This window comes from Alligator sinensis, unplaced genomic scaffold (genome assembly GCF_000455745.1).
Source record: "Alligator sinensis unplaced genomic scaffold, ASM45574v1 scaffold39_1, whole genome shotgun sequence".
Taxonomy (NCBI): Eukaryota; Metazoa; Chordata; order Crocodylia; family Alligatoridae; genus Alligator; species Alligator sinensis.
In genome coordinates this window covers 1,250,924-1,267,410 of record NW_005842299.1, presented here as the reverse complement: position 1 = coordinate 1,267,410, position 16,487 = coordinate 1,250,924, and the positions used below count along the sequence as shown (strand labels likewise).

The 16,487-nt window shown below is 41.5% G+C and overlaps 1 protein-coding gene across 4 annotated transcripts in view; it reads right to left on the bottom strand.

Moving 5' to 3' along the window:
- PLOD2 (procollagen-lysine,2-oxoglutarate 5-dioxygenase 2) overlaps positions 1 to 16,487 on the bottom strand; it is a 99,127-nt gene that overhangs the window by 16,721 nt on the left and 65,919 nt on the right. For all 4 annotated transcript variants that reach the window (XM_025209644.1, XM_025209645.1, XM_025209642.1 and 1 more), the window contains exon 11: positions 562 to 666. In XM_025209644.1, coding sequence (XP_025065429.1) covers positions 562 to 666 — 105 coding nt within the window. The remainder of the gene's footprint in view (positions 1 to 561; positions 667 to 16,487) is intronic.

Genomic DNA, 16,487 nt, shown 5'->3' with positions numbered 1-16,487 from the left:
ACTAGAGGGGTAGTAAAACACTGGAACAGGTTACCCAGAGAGGTGGTGGAAGCTCCATCCTTGGAGGTTTTTAAGACCCAGATAGACAAAGTTTTGGCTGGGATGATCTAGTTGGGAGTGGTCCTGCCTTGAGAAGGGGGTTGAACTAGATGCCCTCCTGAGGTCCCTTCCGACCCTCATTTTCTATGATTCTATTAGTCTAAAAGCAGAAGTCAAGATTAGTTTCACAGTTGAAAGTTATACCGTTGGCTTAGCAGTCTCCAGATAACATACTTTCACACAGGCTGAAGTGGGTACCAGAGCTCCATCCTATGTGAACAGCTACTCAGTTGGGAAGGTAAAGACAGTAGACAGTTCACAAGCATATTATCCACACCCTCCCTTCCAAGCAGAGGAAAGTGCTGAGAACCTGTTGATGATATTCTGTTGAACATTTTTTTTTTCCCACCAATAACAATGCCAAAAAAGAGGGGGAAAGTATAAGTAGAATCCTGGAGGGTCTTTTCTACTTAGGAAAATAATGAAAAGCTTTAATCTGGAACATAAGGAGATAAAGTGTACCTGTTTTGCTCTATCAGTATTTTTAAAGTCTTCGGGTTCGTTAGCACAACATCTGCATCTATGCTGAAATAGTAGTCACATACTTTATCCTGGCGACAGAGGTCCCTAAAAAAGAGAAAGAGTAGCTGTTAATCTTTTGTAAATTCATCACAAGAAGAGTTTATTTGGGGACGGTAAGGGAGAGAAAACCAATCTACCCATATATATTTTTGCTTAATATTTCCAAAAGCTACTAAAATGAGCACAATAAAGATACCAGACCTGTTTAGTTTAAAGAAGTTTGAAGCACTAGAAAATAAGTAACTTTTTAATCTTTTGTTATAAATTAAATTTCTTAATGTGGCCAGTTATAAAAACAAATATTTCCTCCACTAGGAAGTACAAAAGTTAATAATACCCAATTCAAGTAGACATAATTTGCCAATCTGAGTTCCTGAAATCATTACTTTTGGTTAAAATGTCAAGCAACTGCCAACTCTAACTAACTTCACTATAAATTGAAAGTGCCCAACATCTGTGAAAAATTCAGGCTACTTTCATTTAGATAGCAAAATGTGGGTTCTTAAGTTTAGGCATCCACTCTTCAAAATATTGGCTTCTCTGTTAATTAACATAAATTACTGTGGGTGAGTCTGCATGTACATGAGAACACATTTCACCCATGAACTTTGGCCATACAGAATTGGAATGGTAAATACCCTTATAGAAAGATGTTATTTGAACTAATGAATAGTACAAAAAAGAAAAAAAAATGGAACTTTAAATACAGATCCATTCAAACCACCTAGTCATTTAAAGCAGGGGTGTCAAACTGATCTGGCCCTGCAGGCAGATGAACACCATGGGATGAGTCCACAGACTAGATGAATGGTGCAGGGTCAGTCCAGGGGACTGGATTGGACCCATGGATCCCCACGCCCCCAAATCCAGCACCTGTGGTGTTTGCTCTGGTCAGCCTGGGATGGAGGGGGGGGCAGGACACCTGTGGACCCTCCCTTCCCTGCCCTGCCCAGCGCCTGGATCCAGTGCCTGCTCTGGCTGGTCTGGGACAACACTAAGCAGTGCCTGTTCTGGGAACCATGCAACCTGTGGTGCCCTACTAGGACAGGTCAGAGCAGATGCTATGTATGGCTCACATCCTGGACCAGCCACAGCAGGCAATGCAAGCACTGGATCAATCATATTGGGTACCCATGGAGCCCTGCCATCACATATCAGGTGCCTGCTTGGGCTGGTCCAAGATGGGTGCCACATGTAGTTCAGCCAGAGTAGCCACTAGATTTAGCAGCAGGGGTAGAGGGAGGGGCATACCAATGTATCTTCCCTCTGCTGCCCACATGCCAGATCCAGTGTCTGTTCTGGCTGGTCTGAGACAGCAACACATGCAGTACCTGTTCTGGGACCTGCATTGCATGCTGCAGCCCCCCTTCCCCAGAGCAGGTGCCACGTGGCCAGCATTCTAGACTGGCCCTGCATGGGTGCTGCATTCAGCTTGGGTCCTGGAGTAGGCACTGTGTGGGGATGGTCAGGCAACTGGTGTATAGCAGCAAGTCAGGTCAACTCAAGACCCAGAGCAAGCATAGGGGGGCCGTATCTTTGAGCCTGTGAGCGAAAAGTATCAAAACAATCTTTAAAGTACATAGTAAAGTCTGAACTGGTGTGAATATAGAACAGTAGTCAAGGGAAAGTTAGTCACACAAGGTATAGCCAGTTGTAACAACTGTATTGCTATCAAATGATTCTGATACAAGATGCTATGAGGCAACTGTTACATATGTCTGATTCTGTAGCACGTGTGGGTAAAATATGGCCCACAAACCAGAGCCGGCCCACCAAGGGACTTTGTCGGGTTTGCAGTGGGTCCTTTGGCCCTACCAGGCCCAAGGGACAGTCTGGGCAGTGGCATGTGTGGCCAGTCCTGCCACCCCTGGGTAAGCAGTGGGGCTGTGAGCCAGACTCACTGCCCAGCAACCCTTACTGCAGTGGCTCCTTCCAGCTGCCACTGTCTCCACCACTACTGGACTTGCCCCCACTGACCCATCTGCCACTGCCAGTCTCCACCACCACTGGACCTGGGCACCCTGACCCATCTGCCTCGCACCCACCACCAGGGCCTCCATGGGCCGGCCCAGGACCAACACAGGCAGGGCATGCGGCCAGGAGGATGGGATGGGGCCACAGGTGGGCAGGCAACAGTGGCTGGGAGTGGGATGCTGCTCCCCACCCATCCATGGCCCCATCCCATCCACCTGATTGCACACCCTGCCCATATAGGTCCTGGCTGGTCTCCATGGACACCCCAGGATCATGGGACCAGGACAACATGGGGCCAGGGCCCGGGGCTGAGCCATGATCTGCTCCCCGGACACTCCTGCCTATGGAACCAGCATCCATTGCAGGGGTATGGGGAATGGATCACAGGTCTGCCCTGTGCTTTCATGACCCCACAATCCAACACTGTGATCTCAGCCCTGGCCCCAGCTGCCCTGCTCTCAGATTCTTTTCCCTACCCGCCCACAGCTTGGTCCCATCCCATCCACTTAAGGAGTTTTAGTGAGTTGTTGCAGGGAGGTGGGGGGAGGGGTGCCGACATGTATGCTTCCTAGCAGCAGTTCCCTCTTCCCTTTTACAGATGCTACAAATATAATTTGTGAGTTTGGACAACATACATCCCATCAGTTATGCTTCTGATTCCAGTAGGAAATTGTACTTTGCGCATTGTGGAAAAGTAAACTTGAATTTAAAAAACATATTACACATTATAATACAATATATTTATAAGATGATAAATGCCACACAATTTTTATTTTTACTTAGAACTCACAGGGCTAAATACATGAACACAGCTGAATAAAAAAAAAAAAAACAGTAGAACAGTGGCAAATTAAACAAACACAGAAATTTGGTTCTCTTAGAGAAAGTAGGATATGTCGTTCACCAAGGATGGATTGCTATATTAAGGCAATAACTGGCTAGGTTGAAGTACTGAAGAAAAGGACCTGAGGGGTTACATAAGCTGAACAGTGTGCTCTTATTGCAAAGCAGCCAGCAGCATACTGGGTTGTAGTAACAGGAGTGTTGCTTACAAAACAAAGGGAAATAATTCTACTCTATTCATCACTGGTGCAGTCTTACCTGATGTACTGTGGCCACTTTTGGGCCCTGCACTTCAAGAAGGATATGGATGTTTTCAAAAGAGTCCAGCACAGACCAGCAAAAATGATTAGGTGCCTCAGAGGCAAGATTTATAATGACAAGCTAAAAGAGTCAGGGTTATTTAGTCTGGAGAAGACAAGAGAAGACTGAAGGGGATTTGTAACCATTTTCAAATCCAGAACAACAATTTTGAAGGGACAAGAAAGAACAGAAGCAGCAGCTGCTCAACTCTGGAAATGGCCAGGGACAGGACAGCAAGTGCTGCAAAGAGGAAGCATGCAAATCAAAACACAAAGTGTTTCCAGTGTATGTATACAAAGATAACAAGATGAGCTAGAAGCCACAGCCTGTGAAAAGAACTATGACCCAATTGGCATTACAGAGACTTCATGGGACAGCTCTTATGATTGGAATGTCAAGATCAAGGGTTAAACTTGGGAGAAACGGTGGTGCATGCATTTGGGGTTTGGTTCAGAAGGAAGAGAGCAGAGCAGAATGCATTTGGGTGAAGATGAAAGGTGAAAGATACAGTACTGATCTAGTGGTGGGGATTTATTATAGGCTACTAAGAGCAGGTGGACGAAGCATTCTTCAAGGTGACAAATATATCCAAAAGTCATGGGATGGTGTGCCTGATGGGAGACTTCAATTTTCTGGACATCAGCTGGAAGAGTAATATAGCCAAACATATAATGTAGAGTCGATTCCTAACTTGTGTGAAAGACAACTTTCTGTTCCAGAAGGCTGATGAAACAACTAGGCGATCAATTATCTTGGATCCTGTCCTGTCCAATAGGGAAAAACTGGTGGAGGATGTGGAGGTGATGGGCAACTTGAAAGGAAGCAAATCACAATATGACAATTCCAGATCCTGAGACAGAAAGAGCATGAGGTCCACAACACTAAGACACTAGAGCTAAATTTCCAGAAGGTGGATTTCACTTGAGACAAGGAGTTAATAGGCATATTGCCATGGGAAGACAGATTAAAGGAAGATGACACCCAGGATGGCTGTGAGCTTCTAAGAGGTACAGTATTGGAAGCCAAACAAGAAACTACTGAAATAATGAAAGTATAAGAAAATCAAGAGACCAATGTAGCTGCACAAGAAGTTTCTAGGATGCCTTAAATGCAAAAAAAGAAACACACAGGCAATGAGAAAATGGCCCCACTAAGGAAGCTTAACAAAAAATAGCAAGAACCTGCAGGGACAAAATCAGAAAGGCAAGGAAAAAGAAAGAGCTGCACTTGGCATAGAAGGTTAAAGACAATAAGGCCAGGTCTGCATGACCAGGGGCATACCTTTCCAGCAGCACAAATAGTAGTGGCACAATTTGTGCCACAGTGCATGGCCCTGGCCTGTGCGCTTTGCAGCAGGACACGTCCCGCTGCTCCATGTGCTTCGTGGTGGGGGAGTGGGGAGGAGAAGAGAGGTGCTGGCTGCAGTACAAGGTGCCACAGCAGGGACTAGCCACCCCCTGCATTGAGACACCTTGTGCCCCAGCCAGCCAGGGAACAGCACATGGAGATGGGGGGGCAGGCAACCCTGGGCTGCCTGCCCCTCATCTCCATGCACCGTGGAGCCCCCACACTGAGTCACCCTGAGCCCAAGTTAGCCACTCCTTGGCTGGCTGAGGCACAGGGTGCCTCAAGACAGAGTACCAGGCAGCCCTGGGCTGAATTGCTTCCCTGTCTCCATGTGTCTCAGCATAGGAGCTCCACTGTGGAGCCCCCGCACAGAGGCACATGGAGCCCCTGCACTGAGATGCACTGTGCCCTAGCCAGGCAGGGAGCAGCTGGCTGGGGTGCAGCGTGCCTCAGTGCAGAGGCTTCTCAGCACACAGAGGGGGCTGTCTACTCCTCTGTCTCTGAGTATGTCCTGGTGCCTACCACTTTTGCATAGTTTGCACTGCTTTTTCCCAGGTTTTTTCTTTGCTACCAGGAAATTCTGGTAGTAAATTTTGCCCTGATATTGCAAATTGCACATGGACATTCAATGTGCAACTCATGTGGTTCATGGCAATACAAAGAGGTCTGCAGTGCCAAAACCACATGTGCCTGCATGTCTGGATCCAACCTAAGACGGTATATTAGTATGTTGGCCAGGAAAGAAAGACCAAGGAGGCTGTGGGTCCACTGTTAAGTTTTGGGAGAAGTCATGGGAGACGAGCAAGGTACCAAAGAAAGGGAAAAGGCCCAACATGGTGCCCCTCTTGAAAAAAAGCCAAAAAAAGGGGACCCTGGAAACTACAGACCACTTAGCCTCACCTCACTACCTAGGAAGTTACCCAGCAATCCATTTGCAAGCATTTGGAGGAGGAAAGGCTGAATGTAAAGTAACTCGCATGGATTTACTAAGAACAAAATAACATCAAAAAAGTTGATCCCCTTCTTTGACAAAGTAACTACTCGGGTGGATGAAGGGAATGCTGTGGATATAGTGTATCTGGACTTCAGTAACACTTCAGAAAGGCCCCAGCATAACCTTCTCAAACTGTTCAGGAAGGACAGGCAGGGGAGAAAAGGAGTTGCTTTTTATGTATGATTGCTCAGAGTTCCAGCCTGAAACTGGAGACAGGCCTGCTGAGAGTCTACGGGTTAGGGTCAGAGGGGAAAGCAACAACAGTGATGTAATGGTGGGTGTTTGATATAGATCACCAGACCAGGAAGATGAGGTGAATGAGGCTCTCTTTCTCCAAACAGCTAACAGAAGCTTCTTGATCACAGGCCCTGGTTCTCATGGGGTACTTCAGTCACCCTAACATCTGCTGGGAGGGCAATACAGCGGTGTGCAGGCAATCCAGGAAGTTTTTGGAGAATGTTGGGGATAACTTCTTTACCCAAGTATGGGAGAGTACAACTAGAAGCCATGCTGCTCTTCATCTGCTGTTCACAAATAGGGAAGAAATAGTGGGCAATGTAATAGTGGATGGCAACTTGGGCAGCAGTGACCACAAGATGATAGAGTTCAGGATCCTGGCAAAAGTAAGAAAGGAGAGCAGCTGAGTATAGACCCTAGACTTCAAAAAAGCAGACTTTGACTCCCTCAAGGAACTGACAGGCAGGATCCCCTGGGAGGCCAGTCTGAAGGGGAAAGGAGTCCAGGAGAGCTAACTGTATTTTAAAAAAAGCCTTACGAAGGGTGCAGAAATGAACCATCCCAATGCATAAGACTAACAAGTATGGCAGAAGACTAGCTCTTGGCTTAGCAAACCAGTGAGCTAAAACACAAAAAAGAAGCTTACAAGAAGCGGAAACTTGGACAAATGACTAGAGAGAAGCGTAAGAGTATTGCTTGGGTATGGAAGGATGAAATCAGGAAGGCCAAAGTGCAACTGGAGTTGCAGCAAGCAAAGTACATGAAGGGTAACAAGAACGGTTTCTACAAGTATGTCAGCAACAAGAGAAAGGTTAGGGAAAGCATGGGTCCTTTACTAAATAGCTGGGGCAACCTAGTGACAGGGGAAGGCTGAAATACTCAATGTCTTTTTTATCTCAGTATTCACGGGCAACGTCAGCTCCCAGACTTGCACCTGGCAACACAGTTTGGAGAAAAGGCAAGCAGCCAAGAGCGGTGAAAGAACAGGTTAGGGACCATTTAGAAAAGCTGGATGTGAAGAAGTCCATGGGCCAGATGTAATACATCCTAGGGTACTAAAGGAGTTGGCTGATGGCAACCGGGGGAGGTTCTAGACAATTGGAAAAGAGCAAATATAGTACCCATCTTCAAGAAAGAGAAGAAACAGGATCTGGTCAGACCAGTCAGCCTCACCTCAGTCCCCAGAAAAATCATGGAGCAGGTTCTCAAGTGCTCAGAAATAGATTCCTTGGAGGAGAAAAAGGTGATTAGGAATAGTCGACATGGATTCACCAGGGGCAAGTCATGGCTGACCAACCTGATTGCCTTCTATGACAAGATGACTGGCTCTGTGGATGCAGGGAGAACAGCAAATGCGATATACCTCAACTTTAGCAAGGCTTCTGATACAGCCACCCACAATATTCCTGCAAGCATGCTAAGGTAGTTTAGGTTGGATGAATGGACTTTAAGGTGGACAGAAACCTGGCTGGACTGTCAGGCTCAAAGGGTAGTAATCAATGGCTTGATGTCTGGCTGGCAGCTGGTATCAAGTGGAGTGCCCCAGAAACTTGTCCTGGGACTAATTTTGTTCAATATCTTCATTAGTGAGAACAAAGACACAATAGGGTGCACTCTCAGCAAGTTTGTGAATGACACTAAGTTGAGGAGAATAGTAGATGTGTTTAAGAGTAGGTCTAGGATTCAGAGAGATCTAAATAAATTGGAGGACTGGATGAAAAGAAAGCCTCAGGAGGTTCAACAAAGACAAGTGCAAAATCTTGCACTTAAGACAGAACAATCCCATGTACCACTACAGGCTGGGGACGTACTGGCTAAGCAGCAGCTCTGCAGAAAAGGACCTGGAGGTACAGTGGACCTGGAGTACTGTGTCCAGTTTTGGGCCCCTTACTACAGGAAGCATGTGGACAAAATGGAGAGTCCAATACACTGAATACGAGTCAACAGTGTCCCCTTGTTACCAAGAAGGCAAACAGCATACTGGGCTACATTAGTAGGAGTACTGTCAGAAGAGTGAGGGAAGTGATTCTTTCACTCTGTTCAGCACTGTAGAGGCCACATCTGGAGTACTGTGTCCAGTTTCAGGCCCCTCACTACAGGAAGGATATGGACAAAATGGAGAGTCCAGCAGAGGGCAACAAAAATGGTTAGGGGGCTAGGACACATGACTTATGAGAAGCTGAGGGAACTGATCTTATTTAATCTGGAAAAGAGATGGGGGAGAGGAGATTTTGTAATAGTCTTTAACTATCTGAAGGATATTTTCAAAGACACTGGAACTAGACTGTCCTCAGTGGTAGCAGATAACAGCAAGGAGTGGTCTCAAGTTACAGCAAGGGAAGTTTAGCTTCGATATTAGGAAAAAGCTCTCATAGGAAAGTAGTAAAGCACTATAACAGGTTACCCAGTGGGTTGTAGAATCTCCATCCTTGGAGTTTTTTTAAAACCTAGCTAGACAAAGGCTTGGCTGGAATGATATAGTTGAGGTAGGTCCTGCTTTGAGCAGAGGGCTGGACTACATGACCTCCTGAAGTCCCTTCCAACCCTAACTTTCTATGATTCTACAAACAAATTAGAAAAACTTGGGCTGAACAAAACTATTATAAGGTGGATAGGCAACTGAGTCAATAGGCACAAGCAAAGGGCAACTATAATATCCAGGTCAGAATGGCAGAAGGTTTCAAGTGAAGTCCCACAGGGGTCTGTCTTGGGCCCAGTGCTATTCAACATGTATATTAATGAACTGGATGCTAGCATAGAAAGCTTCCTAAGCAAGTTCGCAGGCAACATGAAACTGGGAAGGACCACAAACACTGGGGAACTCGAGTGCAATTCAGACAGATCTTGACAGATTAGAAAGCTAGATTGGAACTAGGAGGATGAAGTTCAATATTGACAAATACAAAGTGCTACACCTTAGGAAGAATAATCAAGAACAGAGCTACAAGATGGGTGGCAGCACTTAAGAGAAGGATCTGAGTCTTGGTAGATCACAGACTCCATTCGAGTCCGCAGTGTGATACAGCTGCATAAAAGGTGAATGTGATTTTGGGACTGATCAACAGAAGCATTAGATGCAAGACACAGGAGGTGATAGTGCCTCTTTACTCAGCACTGGTCAGGCCTCATCCACCATACACTCTGCAGTCTTGGGCTTCATATTTTAAAAAGGATTTGGAGAATTAAGAGAGGTTCCAGAAGCAGGCAACAAAAATGATAAAGGGGCCTGGTAGGTAAGTCACACAAGAAAAAGTTGAAGGAGCTAGGCATGTTCAGTTTATGGAAAAGGAGCTAGAGAAATTATGGAATCTCCATCCTTGGAAATTTTCAAGAGAAGACACTTGGCTGGGATCAATTAATCAGTGATGATCTTGGCCTGAGCAAGGGACTAGATAATATAACCTGGAGAAGTCCCTTCCAGCCCTACTGTCCTATGATCCTAAGCTGAAAAGTAATATTGTTGGTTGCAGCCATGTTGTTCTGTAAACATACACAGGCAAGGTTCTTCGGACAGATGTGGTATCTTTTATTAGGCCAACTAAATAGTTGAAAACATTTTTTTTTTTTTGCAAGCTTTTGGACACAAACACCTTTCTTCAGGCATTGGTAGACTCTGCTAGTGTTCTCCAAGGTAGAAAAGAAGCTAAAGTATAACAAGTAGTGTGTGAAAATGCAAATGAATTGAAGTTTGGAAGACAACGGGTAGACTGGAGGGCGTTGGGGGGGGGGGGGGAGGGAGGGAAATGTGTGAAGGAATGCAAGTGGTCAGCTTGAGGCAGGTAACCTGGTGTGTCAGATGTCAGGCAAAATGTATTGTGTCATAAATCCCATGTCTATATTAAGTCCATGATTTTTTATTTTGTATACTTGCCAGCATAGCTTATATTTATCATGCCAACTTTTTTGTTCCGGGAATAGATTCCATTTTAAAATTAATAGATTTAAAGTTACTCAATCTTTTCTTTCTATAAAAGGCCTTTAAACACTACATTTATCAACACTGAATTGATTTTGATTGATATCTGAGGATATTAGCAATAGATTTTTCAAAAAAGGCAACACATCTCTGTCATATCAAAAGAGAATGAAATATGAATGTAATAGACCATACAGGTCAAAAGTGGAGATGACTGCTGATATTTCTTCCAATACAGAGTCGCAAGGGGACCCATCAAATTTGCATTCAGTCTACTCAATTTAACACTCAAGTCAGCCAGTGATATCTCATAAGATAAACAAAAAGGTACAAAAACCTTGATAAATTATCTTCTTGTGTTCAAATTAGTATCTCAAAATCCTTTGGTACACTGTAAGGGAATGTAGATTATACAGTCCTTTCCTTGGTACTGATTTAAGAGTATCCTAGTCCTTCAATGTCACCCAATTGTAATTTGAGCTGAACTGTTAAAGTACTGACTTAATATAAAAGATAATGCCACTGCAATGAGGAATTAATTAAAGAACATATCTGAGAACAAGATCATGCTTGACAACCCCAGGTCAAAACACAGGCTATTACTTAACTAGCACCTCTTTTGTTGCCAATTTTCCTTCATATGATCGTCCTGTGTTTATATCAGTACGTGAATGATGATTCTGTATTTCCAATAATTCCTTCCATGCAAGTCCCTTAGCTGACACTAACAGACTTTACCTTGGTCCTTTGTTGCAACACAGCCAACAAAATAACTCTTTTTAGGATTCCTTTTCTATTAAACTGATCTGTCCAAAGCTTCATAACTCACAATAAAAATTCATCTTGGATTTTATCATTATGATAGCACCACCCCCTAGATATTATATAGTGCTGATCATCAGCAAATCCCAAAGAACTTTTTTAAAAGGGGGACTGATATAATTCCACCCCCACACGCATTTTACAGATAACAAAACTGAAGTAGGAAGGACTTGACCATAGTCACCATGCAGGGCTGTGGCAGAGCTGAACATGGAATCTAGAGCTTCTAAGCCCTCACAATGAGTCGTATCCACTACACAAGCAGCTCTACCTATTCTAAAAAGCTCTGCAAAATAGCACAATATTTTTAAAATAAAAAATTGAAAGAGAAATCAAATATAGACTGCTTTTAACAATATACTTTTGGAAAAAATCTAAAAATAAATCTAAAGCTATTCGTTTTGGAGAGACAAAACTGGAAAATTACTGAACTCATTTAAAATTAAACGTTGCACTTAAACTTTTTCCATTGTTAGAAAATAAAGAGCATTCTTTAAGATTAGCTGAATGTGTTTAAGTATTAAGCCATTCTATTTTTTTTTATTCACATGTTAATCGAGCCCCATAGAAAAGTTTCCAACTTAACAGGCACTCAGTGTTTTAATGATCTGTTTAAGAATATTATAACTTCAAACTTAGGAATTAAATTGTAATAAATTATTATAATATATTAAATGCTCTAACATTAACAAACAAAAGAAACACAGCAAATTCAGGACCATTCCCCCCTCCCCCCTTCCTTTTTCTTCACATAATAGAATCAAAGACTGGATCACTGGGTTAGAGCTTTATTTTTAATTGCGATTTTTTCAGTTTCTGTGCATGAGTCATGCCTTTTGGATGTGATTTTATATGGAATATCGATTTTGTCTATGCATACACAAATACCACTAAATAGAATTCTCCAGAAAATACCCTAGTTTTGTATTATATATAACAGAGTTATAAAAATTCTCAATAGTAATAAAGTGAACCTGGTTGCAATAAAGAAATTAATGTTTCCTTTCTTGAGGCTTTCAATGTAGCCAAGTCGCTTTCCCTAGGAAATATAAAGAATCCTTAATAGGCTCCTGCTTTGGAATATTATACCAAGACATAATATCCTAGTTTACAGGAACATGAATATTCTAGGATGACATGACCAGGTCAGATATTCTTACAGCTACTCAAGTACAAACAAAGAATAAAAGTGACAAGTGCACTGCTTAACAGAGGTGTGAGGCACTTCTAACAATAAGTGCCTGTGCATTTTAGCTTAAAATTTCCCCTGCCTTGGCACATTCACAAATATATATTTTAGTAGCCTAGACGTTTTAAAGAAAATTCTATTTTTTGTACATAAATTCAAAAAAAATGTTTTAAAGCAATAATGGAAAGAGTCCTTAGTATGAAAAGACTAAATTGGCAGTGAAAAGTGTAAAATAAAATCTCCTGGTGGGATTGGGGTTAGATCACTTGAGAGATACCCAGTTCATTGCTCTCCTTGTATAGCATCCACTTTTGCCACTATCGGAGACGAGATACTGGACTGAATGGGACCATTGGTCTGACTCAGTATGGCATTTTTATGTTCTTAAATACCTCTTTACAATAAATTTAGGGTTAAAGTATTATTTAACTCTGCTTGTGAAAATACTGGCATAACTAAGAAAGGAAAAAAAAAAGGAATAGGGAAAATATGTCACTACTTTTTATGTCTGAAACCTTCTGATGAGAAAGCTGAAGCTTGAAATACGCTGTCAGTGAGAACTAGCCTACCTTGTTGGAAAGAGACATATAATCTAGTCAGTTTCATCTAACAATAAACCATTTTAAATGTCATGTCATTTTAAATTACATGATTGCCTCCAGTCTTGGGGGATGACTCATCACCTAGGTGGTCACTTCAAGTTTCATGTTCTTATGGCGATAGGCATGATTCATATTTTAAATTGATCCAATCTTTCATTTTCTCTTTTTCATATTTTGGAAACAGAATTCAAGCCTGGAATCCATAACATTATACCCAGAGCAGAACACCCAATCTCCTCAGAATAAATATTGCTATTCAACAAATACCTCAAAGAAAGGGTATCTACAGGCCTACCATAGTATTTACCTTTCTCCTGTTTGACACATCAAGGATGAAGAATCAGTACTAATAACTAGTTAATGCCAGTTAAACATATATCACACAGTTTAAAAAACTCCCACTTAGTTGGACCTGAAAGGAGCTCCTTCTTAAATTACTAGCATACATTTCCAACAATGGATGGTTGTTATCTAGAACTGTATTTTACAATTTCTGAATATCCCTAGAAATATATTTGAGTCACTCAGAATGGCCATACAAGCATTTATCCCCCCACCCCCTTCCCTGTAGAGTGAGGTATATCTAACCACACGACAGGATAAAGGGCTAATATTTATACAATGAAGCCTGGGATACAAAGCTATTGTAGCTGCTTTACTACTACATTCCAAAGCTTCTAATTATAGCCGAGTTAGGAAATATTTCTCATTGCAAAACTGCAAAATTGAGGAAACGTCCTATCTGTTCCAGGTCAACACTGGGATAAAACCAAGCCTGATTTATGGTACTCAAATGGGATGCAAAAGGGAGAGGTTCAAGTCTTAGCTCTACTACTCAAGCCACCTCCAGAGTGAGCGTCCTAACCACTGGAAAACAGTATCAGTCTCTCTGACACTAGCCCAATAAACATCTCATTGTAAAACAGCTTCAAAAGGAGAGATTGAAATACTTCCCAATTCATGTTCATTAAAACATGCATATTACTTCTAAAAATTTTGAGAATTCAATATTTTTAATGAACACTCATTGTTAAAAAGAATTGCAACAAGCTCCATTATTAAAGCATATGCAAATAATTAGAAAAAAGAGGGAAAATATCAGAGGACAAACTGTGAGAGGAAATAATCCTACAATTAAGTGAAACATCTAAGATTATCTCCTGAATTTTTCATTTTGTCTCTAGTTTTTAATTTTAACAAAATCCATAATAGTTGGTAAATTTATTATCATTAACATACAAGAGGGAATTCAGTCCAGTTCCCACTTAAATTATGGAAGAGGAAAATGTAACTAAGAAATATCATGTTCCTTTGCAGATAAAGGGCGGGGGGAATATTTTGGAGGGAGGGTTGTTTGCTTGCTTGTTTTGGTTTTTGGGGGGTATTTTTGTATTGCTGTATTTTGATTTAAAATGAAAAACAACTGAAGTTCAAAAATGTTCATGCATAGAAAAAAATGCTCTGATATTAATGCTATACAATCTTTCCTTTCCTTCTTTTTGGTTTTTTTTATTAATTCATCCCCCACCCCACCCCGTCTCTGCCTTTGAGACCCAAGCACCTTTTACCACAATATTTTTCATGCACTTTAAAGATAGGCAGAAGGTAAATTTACTACATAATGTTTTGGTGTAGACTTCGGGTGGTATTTTTTTCAAAAAGGGTTTATTTCTGAAAAAAGTATTTTGATATAGAAGTTAGTATGATCCGTTGATATGGAATCCTGACATGTACTTAACTAATATTTACATACCTAAAAATGAAATGGATTTTAATAGAAAGCAGGTTAACTAAAATATGTTCAAAACTAAGACACTGGGAACTGAAAATGTACATTAAATGGTCAGCATTTTTGAAACACTGATTGGCAGAATTTCAAAATTGGCTTGTAGTTCCAAAGATTGAAAGAATGCTGCACAACACTGACATAAACATGCCTACTGCATGTTTTGTTTCTGCTATTTTTAATTAGCTGGTGAATGCCTGATTTATAGTCAGATACAGCCGCCTAACCACCCACTTAAATTCTTTACAATCACTAGCCTGGAAAGACAGTCCTAGAGGCTTTTGTGTGGTGCTCCGTTTGCTGTTATGCTATGCTACTGTAAGCTTCATGAGACAGGGCAGATAGCTCTAAGCTTTTCAAATGAGATCTACTTAGAATTCAAGTAGATTATTATAATTCAAGTAAACTATAATACAATAATAGCTTACTCCTGAAAACAGGACTTCCTTTTTACACTTGTATAATAAAAAAACAGGACTAGAAAGAACTAGCAGCAAAAGATCTTTCAGGTTTGCACATAAAGTAAAGCAGTACAAAAATTGTCAATTATGGTATGTAACTATGGAGGAGAAAAGTACCTATATGCATGTGTATGCGAACATTTTAACACATGCAAACATCAGAAAAGCCACACTCAACAACTGCATGGCGTTCTGTTTACATAATGAAGGAAAAATTCATGCCTTTTGTTGGAAGAAAGAATACATGAACTGGGAATCAAGTCTCAGCTTCTGAGGGTTACAGATATTTCCAAATGAATTTTAGACTCAATCAAAAGACCTAAACTGAGGAGTAGGGATGATAGTATCTACTGGAAATCTTAAAACAACATTTCAACACACACTATCAAACCTCATATCCTCACAAAGTGTGGCACTGTATCAACTTTTACTTTAAAATAAATTATTTACCTCTTCTGTAATTGCTGTTCTTCAAGATGTATTATACACACATATATCCCATTTGTAGCTGTGTGTGCACCCATATGCACCTGAGCAGTGCACTTTTAGAAACAGTCCCTGTAGGGGTGGGCATATGTGCCCTGCCTGTCTTCATGCCTCTAATATTCCCTTCACTCCCCTGTCCCTTCACTCCAGAATGCTTGCAGCATTGGTTTCTGGCAGAGAGAGAGAAAGAGGAGGAGGATAGGTTATGGAATTCATGTGTGCACAACAAATCTTACAAAAAAGTCATAGCAGAACTACGTAACTAGATAGAAATAACTATTTTATCTTATTTGCAAGATTATACACATACATATATTCCACTTGGAAGTGATCTGTGCATAGCACTGCTCTTGACACTGAAATTTCAAAGTTTACTTGAAAAGTGACTACAGCACATATTTTCTGAGTTCACAATAGATCTAGAAACCATTATCGTAATATAAACACTAGGCGAAAACATGCGTGGATAATCTTGTTACTAATCTGAAAATATCTGTAGCTTGAATGTTTCCACAAAAATTTATAGAGATTTGGTCATTAATGGACTTAGCTGTCAATTTGTCTGGAAGCAGCTGTATCACAACAGGATTTTATGCAAAAGGTAATTTGTATAAAAATCCAGTGCAATTAGACTATCTAATCTTTCATTCTGCCAGCCAGCATAGGCCATGAACAACCTAAAAAATCCTCTGACAACCTTTGCTTTGTACATGTAATAGGCTCTATATATAGCCAACATACTTAATTTCTCTTCACCTTTCCTGTGCAAGATTGATATAGCTTAAGCCAGTGTTCAGATTCAGGTGAGGTCTTAGTGAAACACCTATCTTATCTTTGTGAAATATAGGTCTATCATGGGAGCTTGAAGCACTCTCCTCTTATTCTGGCAGAAGCTATAGTAATGAGGAA